Consider the following 25493-nt stretch of genomic DNA (forward strand, 5'->3'; position numbering starts at 1 on the left):
CCCATCCCAGCCCCAGTACATTGTTAAAAGACCAGGGGCAGACTCGGGGTTGTGGTTGTTTTCTAGGACATGCATGCAGAAGATTTCACTGTAGCTGGTAGTTAAATGCTAAGGCACATTGTACAATAACATGACATTATTTTCAAGCAACTATGTAGTGCTCTGTTCTTTCTGAATCAGGCAAGAGTTTCTTTATCTAAATCTGTGTGAGAACACAGGAAACTGTGTTTCCCCAAATCCTGAAATATCTGCCTCAGGAAGGAAGGTATATTGTCTTTCTGATGCCTCTGTTTTGCTTGTGAGGTGGTTCTGTGTGCCTGTTTTGCAAYGGCAATACAAAAGCAAACCAATTCAAATCTGCTATGGAAATGCCATGTTTGAGAGACAATGTTTGCATCCTTTTAACTCAAGAATGACTGGATCTCGAGCATATCTTTAACATTATCAAAACCTCCATGATCTGGGGAGCTGCAAAGCGTGATCTGCTTGAGTTGCAGTGGGAAATGAACAATATGAAAATGATTCCCTAAATTTCAAATCACTACATGTTTTTGTTTCGAGAAAGGGAAATATACTTCCTGAAAGCCTTTGACTAAGTCCAGGACAAAAAAAGAAAACCTACTCTAATCTTTCTTTTTAGTGTGTGAAAAATAATATCTGCAACAAGAGGTGATTTTTATGACCCTCAAAGCCACGAAAGCAAAGCTGAAATAATAATGATTACCCAGACTTCAGTCTTCCACATTCTTCGCCTACTCAAATCCTACTCCAGACACCAGGAATTTGGTCTGACTAATAAAACATAAAGATATTGAGATTTAGCACAGTTAGAAAAGTAATACTGAGCAAGTGAAAGTCTCTGACATGACAAATCCCATTATGCAAGTGTAAATCATCAAAATATCCCTGTGAAGTTTAACTTCTTGGACTTACTTCAAAATAGTTTCTGAAAATTCTGCTCTTCTTTCTGTTCTCTCCTCCTCCTCCTCCTCCTCTACAAATACGGAAGACACAGTTCAGAGAAGCACTTGCACATACACTTGCATATAAGCACACAGTCAAGCATGCTTGACTGTGGGTTTGTTTACTAGCATGCTTGAAAGTGAGTTTGAACGCTACCTTTCCAAGCATTGCTTCAGTCACTGATGGGACAGTAAGGGGACAGAAAACACCAAGGAGCTGGGCAGACCGCAACCGAATCCACCAAGAGACATCCCCACGTGTCTGCTAAGAGCTTGTATGTTTTCCAACTGGGATGTGATCAGAAAAAAGTCAATGGTCAAAATCAGTCTTTATACAATGACAGTGAGCATTAGGGGTCCTGAGCCATGCATACTATCTGCCACGCAGACTGACATTTATTCCTGTAGAGAAAACACGAGGCAGCTGGAAGCAACAGCCCAGCTTTGTGCTGGCCAGTAATTCAGGAAATTTTATCCTTACTGTGTCTACAGATCTCATATTTATTGGACTAGGAGATTTGTCATGTTCTAGCAAAGTTAATGGGAAAAGGTAATACTTCAGAAAGGTGACAAAAAGATTCTTCTTCTTGAAGTCATAAACAAATGCTTTTGGAATAAAAGAAGTTCCTTACAGGATACCTTCTCCCCTACTACTCATACATTTTAAACTGGACAGATACTTCCCAGCAACAAAACTAAGCCTACAAATATCCCCAGTGGACTCTGATATTCCACAGCATGTGTTCTTCTCTCTCTCTCTCAGCTTCCAACAAGGCAACTGAATATTTTTTTAAATTACACATATCCATCTTTATACATAGTCAACATTGGCCCACTGGTATAAAATGGAAAAATTCTCTAAAACATTCAAAGTAGTGCTTTTGGGCCATGTATATTATCAGCTAAGAAATCTTCCCCACAACAATTTGTGATAAGAAACAAAGAACAAAAAACTCTCTTAAAAGGCTGCCGAATAAGGTAGATGGGTCACTCATTCTGGACTCCCTAATATGTTTTTTATATTTTCTCGTGGATACATTTGTACTTTATAATTCAGTTTCCCTGCTGTCCAATTATCTACAGACAATTTAGTCTTGGGTGGATTATAATAGGTTTTGCTTCAATTCAGCCAAGACAGACTCATAGATGTTTGGTACAAGGCCAGTAGCAAAGGAGTGGCGGATTGCTGAATTATTTTCAGGGTCACTTTTTATTCTGAGCTTCCCACAGTACATCCAAATATATTGTAACCTTAGCTTCTTATGCTCCTCACATATCCAGGTCTGAGGTAGAAATATTTACTTCCCTGCTTATTTCAAATTCCTTTGAGATATGAACAATTACTAGCTCACCCCTTGTGTAGGATCCAGAAATATTCTACCTTCCCACTCTCAGTCCTCCTAACATCACTGTTTCTCTCATTTTTTCATGACCATCAGCTAAAGACAATGCTCTCTACCAACCACGTTATTTGATGTACCAGAGCTGGGTTTTGATTGTTTTATTTTAACCTTTTCACTTAGCAGGACCCTAATTTATGGAAAATTCTCTTTAAGTGCTTTTTAAAAGGCAAGTCTACACTCCACAATTCAACCAGTGTGATACTGCACGTGCCTGGGAATATACTGAAAGAAGTACAAATTGAATGTGCCAGGGGCTCAGTTATTACAGTGCATTAATGCCACAGACCTTAACTTCTCTGCAATTCTCACATGCAGCTTCCTGTAATATTATAAAGTCCCTATTGTCTTTTACAGAACAGAGTCTGGTACTTTCCTCCTTTTTAAAATATACTTGACATTTATAATACCATCAAAAGCTTTGAGGTTTTCTGACAAAAGCTCTCAAAGCCTTACTTCCTGTTCTGATCTACTGGCAGACACAAAATTCACAACCAAGCCACATGTGCACCAGTGAGCCCTCAGTTTCCAAAAGGTTTTTGTGTTTGGGTTTTTCTTTTTTTATTTTGCCTCTCCCAACATGCTTCATTAGCCTCTACCCAGTCTAAAAATAACCACCAAAGTGGTCTTATTTCTCTCTTAGAGCAGAGGAAAGCTTTCAAATTATTAGCTGCTGAACATTTACACACTGCTTGAATCAGATTCTCCAAGCCCCTGAAGCCACATATGACCCTTTCAACTGTCTGTTTTGCTTTTTGCCATCATCTCTGCATCAGAGCTAAAATCTGCTGCTTTGGGATGCCAATGTGACACTCAACACAACATCAGCAGCTCTCATCCAGGTGATAAGGGTTGTTATCCCAGAGCTCCCTGCCAGCCCTGTAATTCTGCCGAGCCACGGGAGCAGGACGCCCAATACAGGCTCTGATTCTCACACAAAACTCAGGACCAGTTTCAGGGGGTACCTCCAGACTTTGAGTCCCCAGCTGGTGAGAGCATCCGGGTGTGTAGGTGTGCAGGGTGATAGGAGCTTTGAGGTCTGCCAGCAGAGACACGCCTGGAGCCTCCCACGGAGAGCAACTGAGTTGTTGACAAACAGCTGTCCTAGAGAGCAAATATTCCATTCCATTTACAGGTTTCTCAACATTTCTAATTTTCCTATTGTTCCCAAAGAAATAACTCTGAATTATAACCCTGTTTGGTGGAGTACCTCTCCCTAGAGCTAGGAATATGTTGGTTCTATGAATAATGGAAGGACTTTGGCAATAGCTTCCACTGGATAATATCCATTTCCTCCCACTAAACAACTCAATTTCCATCATAAAATATCCTTAGAAGGATATTTTTCATTTGGATAGTTGTGCTGCCTCCACAATCAACCAGTCAGACAGGTCTACAGGTTTCTTCCTTTGTCTCCTAAATCTTTTTAGCCTGATACACCCTTATAGCCTAAAGGCACAACTAAAAATGCAATATCCACAACATTACATCCTTTACAAAGGTTTTAACTGCAAGATATTAAATTAATGTAGTCAATGGGCTAACACCAGCTATGTTGGCTTTCACTTTTTGGCTTCTGGCAGTGACTCTGCCTACCTTAGTGGGACTGTTTACATTGTAAATGGCTTCTTAATTACTCCTCCAAAAAACCTAGCAGTTTATCTTGGTCCACACACATTTTTTCCAGCAAACAGCAATGCCTTTCAGTGCCTCTAAGTGACTGTTCTATGATAATTACACTTGTTTTGCAGAAGTTTATGGGCTGCAAAGACCTAATGATACTCAACTCATTCCTCTTCAGAAGCTCATCTCTAGGTCCAAGGGCAACCAACAAGCAGCTCTTCCACACATCTGGTTCCTAGACCATTTTTTCCCACGGACCATCTGAGACCCACAAGGTGTGTAGTAGCAGAGCCCATCCTATTTGGTGCTTTGGGCTGTAAGTGAGAGAAGAGAGCAGGGTGCTGCTGATTTTGCCACAGAGTGAAGAGCCAGTTCTCAAAGGGGCTGAAGAAAGTGGGCTACTCCCAGAGCACACATCAGCATCATAGCATCTTCCCCAATTAGACAAGACACCACACTGCAGCTGACAAATATGGTGTACTGGTGAGATACACAGAGGACTTACCATGGCTCCAAGGACCACTAGCAATTCACAGACTACAATTTAGGAACCTCTAAGCTAGGCTTTAATAATACAAAGAGTCCTTACATGGCTTAAATTTTTGTCAAAGCTATTTATCTTTATGGATTTGCAAGTGAACAACTTTCCTTAAAATCACTGCTCCCATTCTAAAGCCTTGTTTCCAAGCCTCCCATCAAACATTTGCAAGTTACTAAAGGAATAAAGACCCAAACCCCATAACATTAAAACTCTTAAGCAACATGATGCTTGTAGAGTAAGATAATCAAGAAATTCCAAATGCTTACACTTCTCAGTCCTTCATGTCTTAACTTCTATGTGACTCTAATCAGAATATTAGGGCCTTTCTGTACAACCATAAGAAATTCTGTACATCCAGTTCCTGCGCAAGCTGAAGACAGAGTCACATCAGGATTTCAAATCCCCTCTGCACTCAAAGCTGAAAGAAAAATGGAAAAAGAGGAAGAGCTTTAACAAATGGGAATGTCATACTAGTACTAGTCTAAAGGATAAGTAGGTCAGTCCCATTCTATCAGTCTGATACTGACCCTAGTAGAATAATTACATGACCRATGAAAGGGTAGAGAGTTGCATAGTTAATGACAAGCAACATGGATTTATGGAAAATAAATCCCATCAAATTAAACTGATATCCTAACATGACACAATTTTTCATAGAGGTAATAGGGGTGGTGGAGCTGCTTAACCCTGTATTATGTATTTTGCTTGGCACTATATGACATTTGGATCAAGAAAGCGGAAGATTGAAAAATCAACACAATGCATGATAAGTGGTAATCAAAACCGGTAGTGTCAAAATGTGATGGGCAATAATCATCAAGCATCTTTCTTAGGGGATGATCCATAGGCAGGGAATCCCCTTTGGCATCCATGACCCTGATAGATCACAGGTCATGATGGACAGCAAACTTCCAGTCCTGCACTTTGACCAAAGCACAAATCCAATCTTTAAATGTATGAGTAAGCCTGTATAACATCTATGCTAGGAACCGTAAGCTACTGCTGATTCACCATGCCCAGTTCTGATGTCAAGAGTGACATCGAGAAGTCAGAGAGGAACTCCAAGAATGACAAAAGTGTTTTACAAATGCGCTTTGTGAAAAATCCTGAAGATCACTCCAAGTTGCCTCTCAAAGAAGATTAGGGGAGAAAACCACAGCACCTCCCCAGGGAACAGAAATTTGTCCAGTCTAGCAGAAAATATTAGGATAAGATTCAATGGCTGAAAGCAGAGTTTAGGCAACTGGTGTAGCACCTACATCAGGGCTGGTCACCTCAGACTCCCCTTATAGTCAATAGACAAAAACAGGCTCTTGCAGGATGCAGTTCATGTAAGCCTTTTTCAGATGTCTAACTTAGGACAAGATATATCATAACCTAAAACTTCCTTCACTGACCAGAAAGAGAATCTGGGCAGAAGCAAGCTTGAATCTGGATACCCATGTTATAGAGGCCTGAAGCTGGGAGAGATGAAACCCACCTAGCCTGACTGGAAATCAGATGCATTTTTAACAGCTATTAAGCACTGAGGCAAGGTACCAAAAGGCAGAGGAGATTCTCCTTCAGCAAAAGCTTTTAAGAGGTCAGCATTAGAAGAGCATTTCAGGTCAGAAGGTGCATTGCTGTTGTGACAAGTCCCATGGCCTGCCTTATGCAGGTGGCCAGGCTGTGCTGTTGCAGTGCTTCCTTCTGGCCTTCCATCAATCTATATGTGGCTATGTTTCTTGCAAGGCAGCTTTAATTCTTCACATGAGCAAGTCCATTTATTCACTGTCTATTGCCATGTGACAATGTCTATGCAATACAGGCCTAAATAAACACTACGTGTGTGTGTGTGTGTGTGTGTGTGTGTGTGCGCACTTGTGTGTGTGTATAAAGATGCGTGGGTGTGTGTATAAAGATGTATACACACACGCTTCTTTTTCGCATTTATGTTTGGATCTTAACCAACAATGACCAAACTAGAGACATCTGTTCACTCCAGTACATTCGGATCTAGATTCTTGGTATCTTTCTTTAGCAGTTCCTTGCTTCAAAACAGTAACGGTTTCCACCTAGAAACCTGCACTGGTGAAGATTCACCAGTTTTGTGACATGCAGTATTAGAAAAAGAGACAGAGCTTATTGATCCTGTTTACTTGTCCCCTGTGAAGAGGCTGCTGTTTCCCTCAACTTGGAGAGGCAGGAGCAACAGCAAAATCATATCAAAAAATTCAAATTGTTTTGCAAGCACTGTCAATTTAGGCTCAGCAGTTAGACATAAGGTCTTGACAGCATTTCTTTTTGTTTTGTCCACGTTCCTGATAAAACTGAGATTTTTAAAGATGATACCTACAAGAACTGGCCTAGCATCTCTAATAGCACCAGTCACAAGAGTTACTTGTTTTTCTGCTCTTGAGGTTCTGTTTTGGCAGAAGCAGAGGCCAGATGAAAAGCTGTAGTTAGCTAGGCCAGTTCACTTCTTGTGTTGCAACTTTGTGGGAGGGAATGATTGCTCTCACTACTGTAAATTAGGGAGAATAATTCTCTCATCTCTGGTTGGGGTGGAGCTGCTGCAGAATTACACACCTCTGCTTTCTGACACCCAGCCAAGGGCTATTAAAGTTCCATGTGTGACCGAAAGGCAAACAATCAGCTTAAACTGTCCAAGCTAGCGTAGGACCGGGACTCTCACTGTCTCAGCATCCTAAAGAATGAAGATAATAAAGTAATGGGAAAAACACAGAAGGTGATGTGACTATTTTCAAACTACCAAGTGAAATCTGTTCTGCAATACAGCACATAATGCAGATTTGTTCGGTCACTGTTATATCAGATAAGAGCAGCTGCTGGCCAAGAATCCAATGCACTAACAAATGGTTGAGCAGCCACAAGGAGAGGATAGTGTTACTAAGAAAAGTTGCTAGGAACAGAGGATGTCTGGTGGCTTTCTATATTGCCAGGTGACAGAAAATACTTTATTGCAAGCTGAGAAGTTTTCAGGCTTTTTTTCCCTGTGTTTGCTCTGAGCCCAAAACTCCAAATTAGCTCAAACACCTGCTGCATTCACCAGCTCGGTTCCTTGGAAATGTCAGGGATTGGCCAAAGGGTTCATTCAGTTCTCCTGTGCAAGATGCTTGTACCACGCAGATCTCTTCTATTGTTTGCATGTGGGCCTCTGTAGGAACAACACGCATCTGTGCTTTCATCTGAAGAACTCCAAACATTTATAATCTCTTACTAAAGCTTCTAAAAGCYTCTTGTGAAATAGGTAGGTATCCCCATGGCTTTGGGGACAATGTGTAGAGGTTTTGGAGTCTTTTTTTTTTTTTTTTCCTTTCACCAACTTATTTCAGTTAAGAGTGAGCTGAGCATAGACAAATGCTGAAGCTCAGACCTTAAAACTGGAACACATTAGTGGATTTAGCAGCTTAAATTTTCCAACAAATGCAGTTTTATGGCATAAAGTTTCCATGGCTGAAGATCTCAGACCTAAAGACTTCGGGCTTAACCTATGCCCAAAGGTCCCTCAGCACCTGATAGACTTCACAGCTGCTGAGTTTTATTGCTAGAACCAGACAGTTCAAACTGAGGACATCAGTCAGTTTAATAAAAGCACAGCAAAATATCCCAACAGTGACCTATTCCAAGTATCATGTGTTATGAGCATGTTCATGCCTTATCACAAAGTCATGTTTGAACAGGTCATTAGACTGGAAACAGCAGCTTGCAACACCTGGTTGTGGAAAACTCAGCCATTGCACTGAGAAACTGAACCCTGAAAGTGAAATCCACTGCACATCAACCACAGGTTCCAAAAAATAACAACACTGAGCAATCTAAAAATAGGGGATGGAGAAGAAACAGGAGGAGGAATAATCTCACAGTGCTCTCCTCCAGACAGGCTTTTTCTCTGAAAGAATTATTAGGAGCTGGGAGAAAATCTGAGCATGTATAGCTGGTCTTGTTCTGCAAGGACCCATCCATGTCTAAAAGTAAAGTACCTCCTAAAAATCCTTCTGCTTTGCAAAGCCTGCAATTATTTGATTCTAGTGGTATCTCTAGAGGGTTAAATTCTGGACTGGAGCGCACAGAGGGTGGAAGTGTATGGGGGAGGGTGCATGTTAAGCACTGTGATTTTTCTGAAACAAATGGAAATGTGGTGGCCAGCATCATAAATGGGGCCCGGGCTTCTCAAACCAGAGATATAATAACAAGCCGTGGGGAATTTCCATTCCAGAACTGAGTTTAGATCCCAAGTTGGATAGGGCTGGGGCCCTGTGTGTGCTTGGGAAGCTTGGTTGCCCCACAGATCCAGCACAGATTGCATGGTGGCTGCCTAGGAGCAGCCCACTCCAGAGAGGAGCCAAGGCCACCTCCATTCCTTCACAATTTTAAAGGGAGGTGTCTTCTAGGGGCACATCTGTCTTAGCACTGAGAGCATTGCCACACACTTAGGCATTGTGAACCAGCCAACAAGATTTTGGTTTCACCAAGAATCCAGCAGACACAAGTCAAATCTGGAAATGCCAAATGTTCCGGACGTGCAGTTTCACAAATGACTACATAAGCTGCTGCCAGTACTGAGCAACTCCACAATAACCATCAGTAGCCAAGGTTCCTTTTTATACATGTTAGAAATACCACCTCCTTAACACTTGCAATATCATAATAAAAGAGGATGTGCTCCACATGGCACCTTGCCACATCCGTAGGAAAAGCAGCCCATATTATCTCTAGCATCAGACTTGAAAGAGAGCATCCAGAGCCACAAAGCAATCACTTTCAAATTACTGTCTGGAGTTCTCTTAATCAAATGGATCTGGCTTTGCAGAGGAAACAAATGTGGAGCACACAGGCTAGGTGACACCTAAAGTATGGTCCTTTGGGGCCACTTTCACTAGAGTGAAAGCTTCCTTGTTTGGCCAGTGGTCTCTGTCACTTGTGTTCACAAGCACAAGCTTTGGTGTGGGTCTTGAGACCTATTTTTTAGTCTGAGTAATGATGCTTGGGGTTTGTTGTACCCTCCTTTGGAGGAAGTGCTGGCTTAACATATCTTCATCCCCCAGCTGCAGCTGCTCTTCTCCAACTCTATAATGCCCAGAACCTCTTCTCTGGTGAGTTGTTTTTCAGCTGAATCAGCTCCCTGAACTGGTTCCCTGAGCAGCTGCCCTGCATAGTCAGCATAAAGGTCAGGACACATAGCCAGAGATGTTTATGGGCTGCAGTCACTACGCATGGAGCCACAGACAGCGCTGGGTTTGGCTGAAGCTGCCGGTTTGCAGAGACCAGCAATAACCTCATCCCAAAACTCAGCACTCGGCTACACGAATCCCAATTTCAATTTCCCTTCAGACTGACAGAAAACCACCATCACATTTCCTGCATGTTCCTAGCAGTCTGGTGGACAAATGCTCTCCATACAGAATCTGAACCATTAATTTTATACAGGACTGTTAATACTTTCATTAATATTATACAATTACACATACAGCTATGAATACCTCTATTAAGCTCGTTATTTTGGGTTCATTATCAGCTATGGCATAAATGCCACCAGATGGGACATACTGGCTGAGAAGTTGCTTTGCCTGAACATGTGTCTGAGGACACACTTCTCCAGCAATTTTTACTGCATTTCTGCACCACGGGAACTGTCCAACCAGGGACATCTCACCTGGCCACTGGTTTGAATGTCTGGTAACTCTTCTCAGCTCTCTCTGCTCTGTGTCGACTGGCTGCTGGCTCCAACCTTCTCCCTCAAAGTCTGTTCTTTCCCATCTCTTTCTCCACCTGGGCCCTTATGTCTCCTCTGCAACCCTGTTCCATTTACCTCCATTCCTCTTTGCAACTCCTGTCCTTTCAGTTTTATTTCTCCTTAGCTTCCCTCTTGATAAATACATCAAATTCAAATATAAAATACTTAGATCATAACATTAGTTGCCAACATGCTACTCAATCCATTTTTTGTTTTCTCATTTCCCACCCTGTTTCCCTTTTAGCAACAAAGATCATAAATGCTGCAAATCAGAGACAATTTCCTGTAGTAGTTTTCTCCAACACCCAGCCCAGTGGGGCCCCGTTCTTCTGTATACAATGGTAGTATGTAGCAGCATAAAACCCTTCAAAGAGAGAAGGATCACAGGGGCATGAATTAACTAAGGAATCCAGAAGCCTAGCACCCCTTGACTTATGCCATTTGTCAAGTATTATGCTTTTATCTGTACTCCATATTATTCAAAAGATTTCTTTCTGACTGTGTCATACTAAAAGCAGGTCAACTGTTTCTCCTCATATACCTAAAAAATAAGATGTGTCTTGTTCAAATATGTAGCTAAAGTGTGTTTCAGAACTGTTCATATCCCAAAAGAGCATGAAGGAATACAGATTTCTTTTTTTAATTTATATTCACTAATCAGAGAAACATATTTTTGCGCTGTCTTGAGAAAAATAGTAAGTTAGAAATTTCCTGCCTTCTCATTACACCTGTTCCTATCAATATATTAGAATCCATTCTCTTCTGAGCACTGAAGAAATCATTTTAAAACACAGTAACTGCATCTTGGCCTTAAAGATCACACTTTTAAAATTCTAAAACTGCACTCCTGTAAAAAGAGAGCTTTCCCTGGTCATATCTTCAGCAGATACAGAGCACACCAAGTAAACGCAGCTGCTATCTTCTCATCATTTCCAGTGACAATGAAGTTTGGGGCAGCTCTGACAGCTGCTGAGCACTATTTCATTGTATCTGCACTGCCAGCACCACTGAAAACCTGAATGCATAGAATCTGAGAGCACCTTACATACTGCCTTTGATGAGGGTTTTTTTCAACTGGCTAAACCCAATACTTAAAAAGAAAATCAAAAAAGGAAAAACACAGAATCTAAGCCATCATGTGCCCTACCAGGAGCATTCCCTTCGTGCAGCAGTCAGCGGGGATTGCCCAGGGCTCTCCCAGGGCAGGTCTCTGAGCGCTCGCATGGAAGGAGTGACTTATCTGAGTGGAGCAGCCTTCGGAGCTGGACGCAGCTGAGGCTCTGGCAGCAGGCTGTGCAGGCGCTAGTGTGACGGGGTCCGCGCTCTCCCCTCCTGCCATGGGTAGGAGTCACATTCCAGCAATTAGCACAGCAGCACCGGGAATGCAGTGGGAGCAGGGCTGCCTGACAAAGGCCCCGCTCGCAGAGCTGACAGATGGATTTCGTCCCCCCAGCTGCCAGAAACGGCTTTGTATCATCACTCAGTTAACTAATGTGCAAAACACAACTGTATTCAGTTGCCTCCTAGAGAATTATGAGGCCTTCCTCAGACAAATTATGAGGACACACAGAAATAGTACTGAGTAAGGGAGCTGTCACCATCACCTATGTTATAGGTTCCCTTTACATGGTCAGAAGCACTTGGAAGATGTCATGACTACTGCTATTACCATTTCTTAGCAGAGCAGCAGTAACTGACTGTGTGAATACTTCCAGACCATTGCACATGTACATGTACATGCAAAAAAAAAAAAAGTAGATCTAACCCACCTTCAAATTAAGTTTATTTGGAGAGAGTAGGCCCGCATGTTTTACTTTGAATTTGCAAGAACCTTAGAGTATCTGCATAGCTCCTCAAGTGGCTGGCAGAGAGTTTCTTAAAGTTCTCACAATGACCTCAACACATCGTATGTTGATGGCTCATGCAGCTGATATGGGGTTCAGGACAAACTATGAAACTTTGGAGAGAGACGTAACAGCCTTCTAAGTTACACAAAAAACATGTTTTACTACAAGCTGTCAGTTATAAGCTATTTCAGAACAGGAATATCTTTTGTTGGAAAGTGCCTAACATCTTGTGAGCACTACTGGTAAAAACTAGCAAAATAGAAGCTGCTATATAATAATAAATGCTAATAAAAATAGGAGGTAGGCTGGGATGCCCAGTCTGTGAAATTCCACTGATGACTGGGGGTCAAAGAGCAATTACCAAATGTACCTTTGAGGAGAAGGTGAGTGAGAAAAGGTGGGGAAGAAGGAAGGGAACTGCTTTGATAACAAAGCCTATCTAGTGTTTTATGAAACACACAGTTCACTGTTCGTCGATTTGAAACACATTGAAAAATCCAGGTTTCAGTCAGTTGAGGTGCTAAATATTAAATCAATTGAAACAACCTACAGGTTGCATTTATGGGGTTTTAGATATTCCCATTTTCTTTTCATGGTGGAAGTTTAGAGAAAATAACCACTAGCACTTGAAGGGGAACATACAGAGTCAACAGATTTCTTAAAAATTCTTTTTGAATATTTTGAGAAGAGTCAGCATTGATCAGACTTCACATTTCAAAGGCTCACAGAGGAAGCAGCTTTGGACACAGATCTAAGGAAATAAAGCTAAGTTTGCAATGCATATGGCAGTCCATTAGCATTATATTTTCAACACTTGAGTGAAGTCTGTGGTTTCCTGCATGTTGGATGGTGAGCTACAGCATAAATTCATTCTCACCCAGTATTTATAGCTGCCAGCATTCAAGACTCTGTTGTGATCTCTATTCCATATCTCTTCACATGAAGTCCTATAATGGGCTCTCAGCTACAAGCAGAATAACAAGGCTTATTCTCTCTTTGCATCTTTAGGTCAGCACTTCCTAATCAGTTCTTGTAAGTTACAGCCCTGGTGTTGTTCTGTTAATATACAAAAGAAAGAGCTCAAACTATAGATCCAACAAGCAAATGTTCTTCTACCCTCCAGCAGAATTCCATTCTACATCATTAAAATATTTAGAAAGAGATAAAACTGCATATTTCAGACACATTTCTCTTCTGGCTGACCTTGGCTGTCAGCACTGAAGCTGCTACCACAAAACTTGCCAATACTTCTAGACCAGTTCTACTAGGCTAAGTGCCCAGTAACAGTGCTGACAATCTTTGAAAGGTTTTCATGTAGCCAAATAAATGACTTTAACCCCTTACCTTCCAACAAAAGCAAAAAAAAAATACTACTTTAATCATGGTGATAGGGGAGAGGCTGGGATTTGTAGAACACCATTTTAACCCTCCACTCAGCACAACCTCTGCAGAGATGCTTGGGAAGAGCACAGATTTTGTTTCTCCCTGATCCTGTCTTCCTTGTGCACCTTTTTTTGCCCTAAAGGTCTACAGGTCTCACCCGGTATTTTGCATTTGTTACATCACAGCTTATTATGGTGAACGTAATCTCAGTCAATGCCTCTCAGTCAATGGTATCAAGCAAGAATCCCAAAAGCAAGAGAGCACTAGTCCATCATCCCTACCAGACAGTGGGACAGTGGAAAGGGACACATCAGTGTTCTGAAATCTTCTCACAGAACAGTTTTGGACAAGCCTTTCTTGCTGTACCCATTCCCAACACAATTAAGAAGGTGAAGACCTCTATGCCAAGTCAGATTGAAGGTCCACCCACTCCAATATCCTGTCCCTGAGAGTGGCCAGCAGCAGATGTGAAGGTGAAAAGAGCATAAGGAACTGGCCATGGACTGAGTAATCCCTTCCCTGGTACATGCCCCCACTTCCAGCAACTGGCCATTTAAAGACTTCCTGAGCTAGCGGTCGCATCCACACTATTGTGTTTAATAGCAACTGATGGATCTATCTTCTATTACTTTGTCTAATCCCTTCTTGAATCCATTTATACTTTTGGCCTCCACAACATCCCGTGACAATGAGCTGCAAAATTTAATTATGCATTGTGTGAAAAAGTACTTCCTTCTGTTTGTTTTAAACCGCCTGCCTGATCATTTCATTGGGTGCTCCCAGTTTGTGTCATGAGAAATTCTGATTAATCATTTCCCACTCATCTTCTCCACAGCATCTGCAATTTTACACACCTGTCATCTCATATGCACACTCACTCATCCCTTTTCCTGTTTAGTCTCTGTTCCTGACTCTTTGTAGCTCTTCAATACCCTCTTTGAGAACCAAACAGCATGCGATATGTAAGATATAGGTGCATTTTGCAAGTAAACAGTAGCACAGCAGAGGTTTTCTATTCAATTTTCCTGCTTTTATTTCTACTGTGTCTTCTTGTTCACAGCTAATAGTGAGCTGACTCTTTGCAAGAAATTTTCCTAATGACTCCAAGATCTTTCTCATGGTGGTAACAACTCATTCACAGTTCATTATGCATCTGTGTGCTAGGCTTACTTTGCTTCCCACCTCTCCAGTGTATTACTTGACATTTATCAACACTTAATCGTCTCTGCCATTTTAGCACCTGGTCACAAAACATCCTGAAGTCCTCCCACAACTCTTGGCTCAGCCTGACATTTCACTATCCTGCATAATAGCGTGCTCAGCAATTTCTGTCATCAGCTGCATCTCCTGATCATTCTTCAAATACATTGAATAGCATCAAGTCCTTGAGGGAAGGCAGTGGTAGCTTCCCCAGCTTGGGAAAACTAAGCACTATTCCCACTCTGATGGCCCACCATTAAACCAGCTGTTAGGCACTGAGGGGACCTCCATTACATCCCAACTCTCCCAGGAACTTCAGTGAGGAAACTTGCTGAAGGCTTTTGGAAATCCAGAAAGCTTACAGTGGTCACCCTTGTTCTCATGCTCGCCGACTCATCTCTGTTTGTGAAGCACAGCTTCCTCCAAGAGTAACATGGCCCCTATTTCCCCATGTCACACCATGCTGTTATTGAGTCTGTTATAGATTCTGTCAACTTACTCCATGTGGAAATCAAACCTAGTTCCTCTGATCATGCTAGGACCCTTTCAAAGATTGGCACCACCAGGTTTTATTTCATTTATATGGCACACAATCCTATTTAAGCTCACACCCCAGTTAAGTAAGTCCAACGTTTTCAAATGCTTTTATTTTGGGGGGTGGATACTAGCTGGCCCCAGCCACTTCTCACTCTGCTCAGCCAGTGACAGGCACTCGGCTTGCTGTACAGACCACTCCAGAGCCCCCAAGATAAAAACAACCACGTGCTCAAGGAGTTTGTAGGCAGGAGGCCCCTACTTCTCCTCAAGGATAAACGGCTTCAAAAGACACAGGCAGAGCTTGTTTGTGGCCGAATGAGATGGCTGAACCAAGGAAATCCTGCTCAGAAAGCCTTCATGTGAAAGGCTAGCATAGGCTAACAGAGCACAGCTCACAAGTTAAAGGATGCCCAGGTGGTGTGGGAGAGGACCGGGGCGAGGAGTTGATGGCCTGTGTGGCCCCAGGTGGAGTTCCATTCACAGGGCTTTCCCCACCACTGCAGGCCATTTTCGTATTAGGCCTTACTTGACAGAAACCCCCAGCAGGAGACCACGGGCAAACAAGTCTTCCCATCTCAAAGAGCTCCTGGACTTATCAGAATTGACTGAGTGGGTTGGGGCTCATTTTGCTACTAATGTGCTCAAGAGCTCAGCTATAGGGGCTGAAGGAGGAGGAGGAGGAGAAGTTCATTATTGCAGGTCAGCCATTACTGTTGGGACTGCAGTGACTTCCTGCCCCTCAGATCCCAGACCTTTGTTATGAGGAGGCCAACACAGGGCACTGACATGTATTAGATTGGCTCGTCTTATTCCACTAAGAGGGCTCAGTTTCCTGCTGCCTTCTGGCACAACGTCTCAGGCCTTCTTCTCACTAGTCCTGCTGCATCCCACAAATGGGAAGGTGAGTGAGTGGCCCCAAAGGCTGCAGAGACGGCACAAGAGAGGTATTCAGCAAGCTGACTTACCACACAGAGAAAAGCTCCTCTGAGCAGGTACAGGAAGGAAAAAAAACCCAAGCAGCAACCATCCTCTCGAGCTCTCTAACTTGATGGGGTGAAGGGGGAAGAAAGGGAGGAGCAGGAAGTGGTAACTTACTTGGACTCCTGAGATGAGACTCCAGCTCTCACAGAGTTTCATTGCTCTTCACTTGTTTTTACCTGGTCAAAAAGACCCAAGCAACACATCAGCCTAAGATTTTGTGCCGTCTGTGCCACAGTGGCAGTTACTGGATGTAACTTCAAAATCCAAGAGAAAAGAAGCTCTTTTCCTCCTGGGCTCAGCCCTTCCGCCACAAGAAATCCAGCCTTCCTCACCCTTTGAAGCCAACATTTGCACTGTTTCATCAGCTAAGAAACAGCTCAGAAAACCTGCAGAATTTCTCATCGACCCCCCTCCCTTTCCAATGCATATACATGCATGTCTGTAATGGGTTTTTCCATGCTGAGATGCGCTCCGACTTCAGCAAAATTGAAGGTGATCAAATATTTCATCAGGAATTCACATATTACCACCAAACTCCACAGCTCCCTAGCAACCTGGCAAAGGTCATGTGCATCCTTTGGGCAGTTGCCCGTTCAGGTAACATCACTCTAGGGTGCTAAATAGGAAACACAACCATTTGGAAAGGCCACCATCCTTAAGGATGGCAGGAGCAATTGAAGATGAACACACAGAAAGAATCCTCAACTGTTTTTATCTGAAGTTACAAACAAGCTCTTTGTCAGATTCTTCGCTCTACAACCTAATATCTGTCAGAAGCCTGCACAAAGCCCTCATCTCTTTTCCCACCATTTCAGTGCTAAACACCCACACAAGAAGTTTACTAGCAAAAAATACATGCAAAATTTCTGAATGCCCCAGGGATCCAACAGCAAGTAGAAAAACGTAAAGTAAGATGGGGCGCTGTCCCTGCCTCCTCATTTCAGCTATCATTTTGGCACATGCCAGAACATTACTCCAGGCAAAACATCACCAGGTAATGAACAGGGATTTGCATGCAATTCCAGCAGTGGGCATGACCACAGGCACTGTTCAGTGCAAGCTTTTCCTTCTCAGGGTCTTCACAAAACCCATCTGTGCAGCTGCACAATAAATGGCTGCAACATCTAATACCATTTGTACTTTTAATCGGATTATCAATTGACATGACACAATAGCTGATGTTTCTGCACAAAAAAGTGTTTATTACACTGATGCAAAACTGACTCAGAGCACAAGGATGCTTTGAGGTTTCTATGCTTGATCAGCAGATTCAAATCCCTCGTTGCCAGATTGGCATAAATTGCTAACCAGTCCGTTCCCAAGAGACAAGCTTTGACTATCTCTCCCGACAGCAGTAACTAGTCATGTACCAATTAGACGAACATCCTTTCCAGCAACAGCTTCACAAACACACAAATATAGAATCTTTGGATCTTATAATCCTCCCATTCTAGAAATCAGGCTTTTCAACACATCATTGAAGATATCCTCAGTTTCTTGCTTTTCCTAGTGTGCAAAACCCCCCAGAAATGTACATGGAAGAAAAAGGGCAAAGCTAAAGTAATGATGGAACTGAAAAATGCAAGGGAAAATTATTTTAAAATTATTTTTAGATATTTCTGGTTTTATATGCAACCATATCATTGCATTCTTACACTTTCTTTAGGCCCACCTCTGCTCACTTGAAGATCAAGCTGGCATTTTTTTGCCAGCAATTCATTAGAAGCCTGCTCTCTGCTATCCCTCTCCCTCCCCACCTGCAGGCAAGCAGGGATCTGGGCCTCACAAGACTATTGTGGCGTGGGTGTTGCTGGCTGTCTGTTTTGGCAGCCTCTCCTCCATTCTTCCAGCTCTGTTTTGAAACACAATCTAAATTTAAAAAAATTAGACATTCCTCCACTCTCTACTCACATCAGCATTCTTGCCTCCGCAGAGTAAAATATGGTGCAAAAAGAGCAGTGCTGAGCAGGCTGGCCTAGATAGCGCAACTGTTCGGCAAAGAAAAAAAGATGTATTCTTAGAGAAAGCATGTCCTTCAGGAAGGAAGGAGCAGCAGAGGAAGACAAGAGGAAAAAACGAGGGAAAAGAGGGCCAAGAAGACTTTGTGAACCCTCTCATTGTAATGAGGGGACTGGAGGGAAGAGAAAAATGTCTCTCCAGAGCCAGCTGCCTCCCACAATCAATAGCATTAGGATCTAACAAGTAATTTGGACTAAAAGACTAATTCTTTCCTGGAGTTTGATGGATGTCAGCGGTCCATTTTTTTCCTCCTTAACAATGTATTACATAACATTCTGATACACTAATTACCATCTCATGTCATAGCAATTTTATTAAGAGCTTATACTTACAAATACCCATTCTGAAAGGATTTCAGGAATTTTGTAATTTTCTCTGAACTAGGCTTGTTGAAGCAAGGGCAACAATGTTTGATGCTGCCTAATGCAGCTTCCAGTAACAAAGTGTCTCTACACGATATCTCTTACCAACTCTAAGAGTCAGGCATGGATTCTTCTTGCGTTTAGTCTCAAAGACTTGTAAACAAGTTACTTTCAGCACACTATGTTGTGATAAAACACTTATAACTCAGCCCTATTCAGTTACTGTACCTGATACAGTTCCAATTCCAGAAGCAATTCCAAGAGAGAGAAATTCCTTTATATCAAGACATGGAAAATTTGTTAATGATTCTGCAGTTAGTGTTTGCTTGTTAATATGGTATCATCTTGCCAGACAAGACTCGGTACCATGAGGTATTTTTCTATATAAAATTGCTAATGCCATCAGCATTGTCCAAATGGGATCGTCATCATTAAAAAGATTACGCAGTAACGAAAGTGATTACGACAACATCTGAGTAGGAGGATTACTAATCACAAGTAGAATCCTGGTACAAATCTCATTCTCAATATACMAGAAAGGACACAAAACCTTTTAAACATAGTTTATATACATTTATGGCTTTATACAACAAACTGTAAGGGATTGTTCTCTTGTGTCTGTAAAAGTACATCAGGCACTTTTTCTGAAAATAGCCACGTATGAATTTAAATTCTGCAATGTTACGAAGAGCAGTGAAGCGCTGAAGAGCTGTCACACCACTCACAAGCTGAACTAGCAGTATGTACATGCCAGTCTCTCATGATATTGCTGGTTTGTGGAACACCCTCAAAAAGGAGGCCAGTTTTAATGCCAAGTAATTTTCTTTTTGTTTGCATAAACCATGCGGCATTTTACATAATGATTACCCCCCCAAAAAAGAGAGAGAAAGATAGAGAGAATACCTTATGTAAAATCAGTCATAAATTAAGGATCCTAGCAATTTCATAATGAAAACAGGAATTTCAAATCAGTAAAAAAATAAAAAAAAGTACTAACATACATCCAGTGGTTTAACAAGTGCAAATTTTATACTGTTTTATAATTGGTCCAATTTTAACTTCTCCTCTTCTTAGGGATGCTCTGTTGACTTAAGCCAATAATAAGCAATATGACTTTTGCTTATAAGTGTAGACAAATTGTCAGTTTATCAAAGCAGAGCTTTCCAATTAATGCATCTACTACCTAAACATATATCATATAGCTATATTATGGAAACAAAACATCTTTATATTTAAAATATCTGAACAGTTCTATAATACAATAAACTTTTAATAACAGTACAAACCAGAGAAAAGTCAAAAACAAGGCTGCATAGGTAAGATCATCTGCACAATTCACAAACCRATCATTTACAACAATTCTGACAAACTAAGTTACTCCAGAAACTTGGTACTTTTACTGAAAAAGGATTTATTACTAGAGGTCACATAATGTTTGTTTTCAAGACAGACAATATGCCCTTCATCAGACTTCACAGTATTCCAGAATTACAATTGCAAAATATCAGAATGGCACCACAGAGAAAAAAAAAATTTGACCACATAGCTCAAAACATCTGATTATCTACAACTCTTTTTCATAATAATTAAAAGGGCTTCCTACAGATTGTGGTAATTAAGGAACTGCTACATTTATGYTATTCTTAGTTATAAATGGATATGAAGAAAATATCTGAATACAGGAAGCTATACAGTAGCAGTAAATAATAAACAGGAGGTATATTGTTAAATGTAGCATGTTCAGGTGCAAACCCATGGAGCTTAAGGTTAAATACTGCTTCCTTTGCGCAGAGAGGTGAATTTTTTGACTACTTTGGCGTATGCATATCATATTTGCAAGCTAATTTTTGCACGTGCAGCAAAAAGAAGGATCTTCAGAAACCCATTTGTGAGCCCCCCGCTTGTTCCATTGCCAGCATTTACAATCAAGTCTCAAAGACTATTAATGTGGTGGTGAAGATGCTACTAAAGGTATCTCCCAGTAAAAGCAGGCTGTTTCACGGAGGCTACAGCACTAAGAACATTTCATCTTGCTCAACAGAAGTTCAAAGAGAGACTTCACAGTGGGAGAGATCCTATATCACAGGACAGCTTAACATCAACTTCTGCAACTGCTTGACAACCCTAATAAGATATCTAAAAAAGTAGGACTAGCTGTAATTAGAAGTGATTTAAACCCAACGGGGAGCTAAATGCTAACACATAGATAAATACATTGTAGAGTTTTAGGAAACCATACCAGGATCATTAAATACATGGCTTATTACTAAACTCTGCTTTCTTGGCACATTACCTTTCTTTCTCCACCATACTTCATCACTGGAGGGAAAATAAGTTTCAATTAGAACATTCTCCAGTTGTGGACCATTTAGACAGAACAAAAATCAGCAAAAATACATATTTCTCTTCCTCTTCACAACAGCCAGTCTGAGCACAAAAATTCTTCATACTGTCAGTGCATAAAAAAAGTTTCAAAGATTTCTGTAACAAAAACGATGGGCAGTAACCAACAAAAAGACAAATGAGGCCAGTATTCCACACAACCATGAAAAACACATCATGCAATTACAAAAATACAGAAATCATTTATCCGAGACCCAAATTGTGAAAATGCTCTGGTAGTTGTCAGTGTGCCTACTCAAACAAGAGCAAAAGTTTTTCACAGAAGCAAGGCCTCTGTCATAAATTCTGTCCCCTATTCTAAAGTCCTTATATTTGTATAACTTTGCCACTCACTTTTTCTTTCCTACTTCAAAAAAAGTGATGTTCTTGCCCTGAAACAGGGGGTCACAGAAATTTCAGCCTCCCATTAAGAAGTAGCACTTTCACCTCCTCAAACATCCTGCATGACAACAGAAACATTGACAGACCCTAAATCTAGCACTAATTGAGACAAATGACAATTCTGTCATTAATTTTACTGAAATTATGAATTTTCTCCAAATGGTCCTGCTCTTGAGTGCACAAACATTATGAGACCTCCATGAAATAAATATAAATGTTAAGCATTGTACAAGCATCTAACAGTGAATACTTAACACTTTGTGGTAGTCAGAGTTAAAATGATAATAGAAGCATATGACATTTCTAAAAATGTATATATAAAACTGATTAAATATTTCCTAAACATAAAGTTGTCTATATCTATACATCACACAACAAAAAAGGGACAGAAATGTTTTGTATTCAAGATACTTATTAAGCTTTTCCTTTATTAGCACTCCCAAGTGCTAGGGAAATTTATAAAAACATGTACTTAATCCAGTTAAAATACTGTACAAAATGAAGAGGTTATGAATGCTGCCAGATCTCAGATTCTGTAATTTTTAAGTTGCCTATGTAACAAAAGTAGACTTTAATTATAAGAAAAATAGCTTGGAAACTATTCCAAAAATTATTTTAAGTCCAACAATAAAGTCATTAGTCTGACAATGAAATCCAGATATATTCTTGCATAAATTTACATGAATACAGGTAACTTATCAAATGGCATTTAACCTGCTGCTTGTTTTGAATAGTCAGTGAGTTTAGTAGGATCATATTTAACAGGCTATTCTGTTCCCATATGAAATGTGTGGCAATTTTGAGTAAAATAAAGCAGTTCATACTGCTGCAAAGCAAGTCCACAGTTATCTCAATTCATCAGAACACAGGTAACATCAATGAAGGTTAAACTTACTTAGGGCATGAGATCATCACAGTATTCTTACAAAAGTTTATAAACTTTTCTTGGACCAAAACCGATAGTCTTTAAAAACAATTCTTCTACAGATCATACTGTACAAAACCGAAAGCACAACATGATGTAAGAGTCTTTGCTGTGATTATACGGTGTAGTGAATTTGGCACTTCAGAGTAATGAAATTTCCAGTGGCACAGTTCTTATCTACAGCAGCACATAACCTGCAAACCTTGGGCAAATATCCTGTACAGGAAAATACTCTCTCTGCTGCCAACTCTGACGAAAGGAAGAAAAAAGAAAAAAAAGACCCCCAAAAAAGCTAGTGCATGTGCACAGCTTTGTCAAGAAAATTAAAAAGGAAGGTGAAGGACATCTTTGTACTGCTTTCTCAGTTCCTGCTGTCAGACAAGTCTGGAGAATTTAACTGTAGCCTAGGAAAATAAAAATAAAAATACAATTAAATCAACATTCACACCAAAAGAGGCTGCCAATTAAAATATGTTCAAACTATCTTTAAGACAACTTAGAGGGGAAACGTTTTTAATAAACATTAGTTACCAGCAAGATTTTATTTAAGATAGCAATGGCAAAACATCAGCACTCCACATAAAATAACAGAAGTTGGTGCGTGGCAATCCTAACGCAAACCTGATTTACAAACCAATAAAGGACTGGAAAGTGACTGACAGTAGAGGCACTTCACATGCCAATGTGGGAAGCCACCCAGATATTAAGCATTAGACATCTCTTTTCCCTTTAAGCTGTTTTTCAGATTTATCATAAAAAGCACAGCTTACCTCCTACTACATCCTAGCCTGACACCCAACTGTGTGTGGTTGTCTTTACGCTGTGCTGAAAACTTTGGTTAGGTAATACACTGTCAAAGTTAAAATCTAACGTTTCTCCATCCATAAGGTCATTACGAATAATCGACTCCATGTCACAGTCCAACCGCTCAATTAACATGTCGTCTAAGTCACTGGGAAGCTTTTCCTGGTGGAGGGAAACGATTCCCACCCTTCCGTAGCCGTTGCAAGTGTTAATGGGGCCATACGGGTTCATAGCATTCATCTGCATCGGGTGACTCATAGGCACTTGTAACGAAGTCTTCACCGTCGACAAGCGATTTAGACCTGAAGTATGTGACATGGTGTTCACTGTGTGTGACAAGGCACGACCATTAACTGCAGGTGTTGGCTGGTTATGTCCTTGGTGAGAGCGGGCATTAGGGTTCATCATTTTGTTGTGGGGTGGTTGACTGCCATATGTTGGCATCACCGAGTTAGTGACCATCAGCACACTTTGGCCCAGTGCCCTGCCACCAGACTGGGAAACACCAGTGTCTACTGATGCCAAGATATCGTTGTGCGGAGGAGAATCAGAAGTCAGTAATTCCTTCAGAAGTCCTGCAGGACAGTTGAATTGGCTCATTGCTCCATAGCTTGATTTACTGTCTTGAAGAGTCTGCATAGGAATTTGGGGCAAGGAGTTCATGCTAGCTTGAGCATAAGTAAATTTCCTGTAGTCTGGATTTGGTGAACCTATACTTGTGGTTGAGGATGCGAACGAGTAACCTGGCGTTTGCTGCATCCGGGTAGCAGATGAAGACTGGGTTGACACAGTCATTGATGTATTAGGCGACAAGAGATTAAGGTTATCCAAAAGATTTTCCATGTTCTCAGAATTACTCATCTCTGAAAGGCTGGGTAGAGTAGAAGTCATTTTGGAGGCCGATGATGGGTATACCATGGAGTGCACATCCCCATCTCCAAGATCATCTTGCTCTGGCAAAATAGGGGAAAGTCTTCCACTAATTGTACTAGCATTAGAGCTAGTTCTAGGTCGAAATGTACTCCAGTTATCAAAGTCATCGTTACTGTGAGAGCTGGGGCTCGCCGGCCACTTTGAGAACTGTGATCCGGGGCTGTCACCATTTCCCTCTTGACCAGACTGAAGGGATGCCTTTTTCTTGGCAGCTCTGCCTCTGCTTTTTGCAAATTTGCTGTTGTTATCCATGGACGCTGCTCGTCTCCTGGGAGATTTGCCACTCTTTCCACCCTCGGGATTGAGCATCCACCAAGAACTCTTCCCTGTTCCCTCATTCTGCACTCTGATGAACTTGCTGTGCAGAGACAGATTGTGACGGATTGAATTCTGAAAAAAAAAAAAAAGGTGTAAGAGCACAGGTTTTATTTCTGCTGACTTTCAAAGATCAACCTATTCTGATGCTACATGTGTAAGAGGCACTTCAGGAAAAAAATAACTTCATGACTGAATCCTTCCACACAGCTTAGTTTCCAAACACCATACTCCTAACTGTGGTCCCCAGTAACACCATACTCCTAACGCAATCCCCAGTATCAATCTATCTGTATAAAATGAGTTACTTAACATGCTCAAGATTACATAAGTTTCAAAAAAGCCTTTCACATCACGTGTCCTTATAAAAAACCTGCTGTAATGGACAGGCCTTCCACAGAGTCTGCTAAAATCCTTGCTTACACAATTTTAACTCTTTCAAATGGAGAGAAGTTGCTTCTCTTCTGGACATGTTGATACTGATTTGTCTTTGCAAACATACCCTCATCTCATTTGAAAATGTAAGGGTAAGCATGAAATAGGAAAACATGCCAGTCTGGAAATATATTTATCAACTCACCACTTGGAACTAGCTGAAATGAGTTTGCAGAGCTGCCACATAATTTGTCTGTCATGTGGCCTGATCAGATCTGACATTTTGCAAAGTTAAATAAAATACTGGAGGAGTCGTTCTGAAATACACATAGCTCATATAGGAGACAATATATATCAGACAGGCAAATCTCACTGAAGATATGGTATCAGCTTCACTCTAATGAGTTCAAACCGATTGCATTTAGGCAAAGCAAAGTTCAGGAATGCTAGATCCTGTTTTATGGATCTTATAATGGGATCTCATCAAATAGATCCCTAAATCCTGCCAACACGTCAGCCTGTGAGTATTGCCACTGAACCTCAGTGAGGTTCCTATTAGTTGTGTTGTATTAGAATGTACATACAGAAAATCATCTGAGGATTAAGTTCCAAGTTGTATATATAAGCATCACAAATTGCCTAAGAAATCATGAGGGAGAAGGAAATACAAACAGCACAGACAAAATTGCATTAAAATTCAGTCTTAAAACCATCTTTCTTCTTCAAAAATAGTATTTTAATATGAAAAATTGGCTCTTTGGTAAC

The 25493-nt window shown here is 41.1% G+C and overlaps 1 protein-coding gene across 1 annotated transcript; it reads right to left on the reverse strand.

Annotated features, from left to right (window-relative positions):
* Window positions 1–19148: 19148 nt before the first annotated feature.
* Window positions 19149–24424, reverse strand: FOXO1 (forkhead box O1). Its single transcript, XM_026073691.1, has 2 exons — window positions 23072–24424; window positions 19149–22705 (listed from the first exon to the last, which is right to left on the reverse strand). The coding sequence occupies exon 1, from the start codon at window positions 24345–24347 to the stop codon at window positions 23085–23087; it is 1263 nt and encodes a 420-aa protein (XP_025929476.1). The 5' UTR covers window positions 24348–24424; the 3' UTR covers window positions 19149–22705; window positions 23072–23084.
* Between the last annotated feature and the right edge of the window lie 1069 nt (window positions 24425–25493).

The sequence above is a fragment of the Apteryx rowi genome, unplaced genomic scaffold (assembly GCF_003343035.1).
Source record: "Apteryx rowi isolate R43461 unplaced genomic scaffold, aptRow1 scaffold_372, whole genome shotgun sequence".
Taxonomy (NCBI): domain Eukaryota; kingdom Metazoa; phylum Chordata; class Aves; order Apterygiformes; family Apterygidae; genus Apteryx; species Apteryx rowi.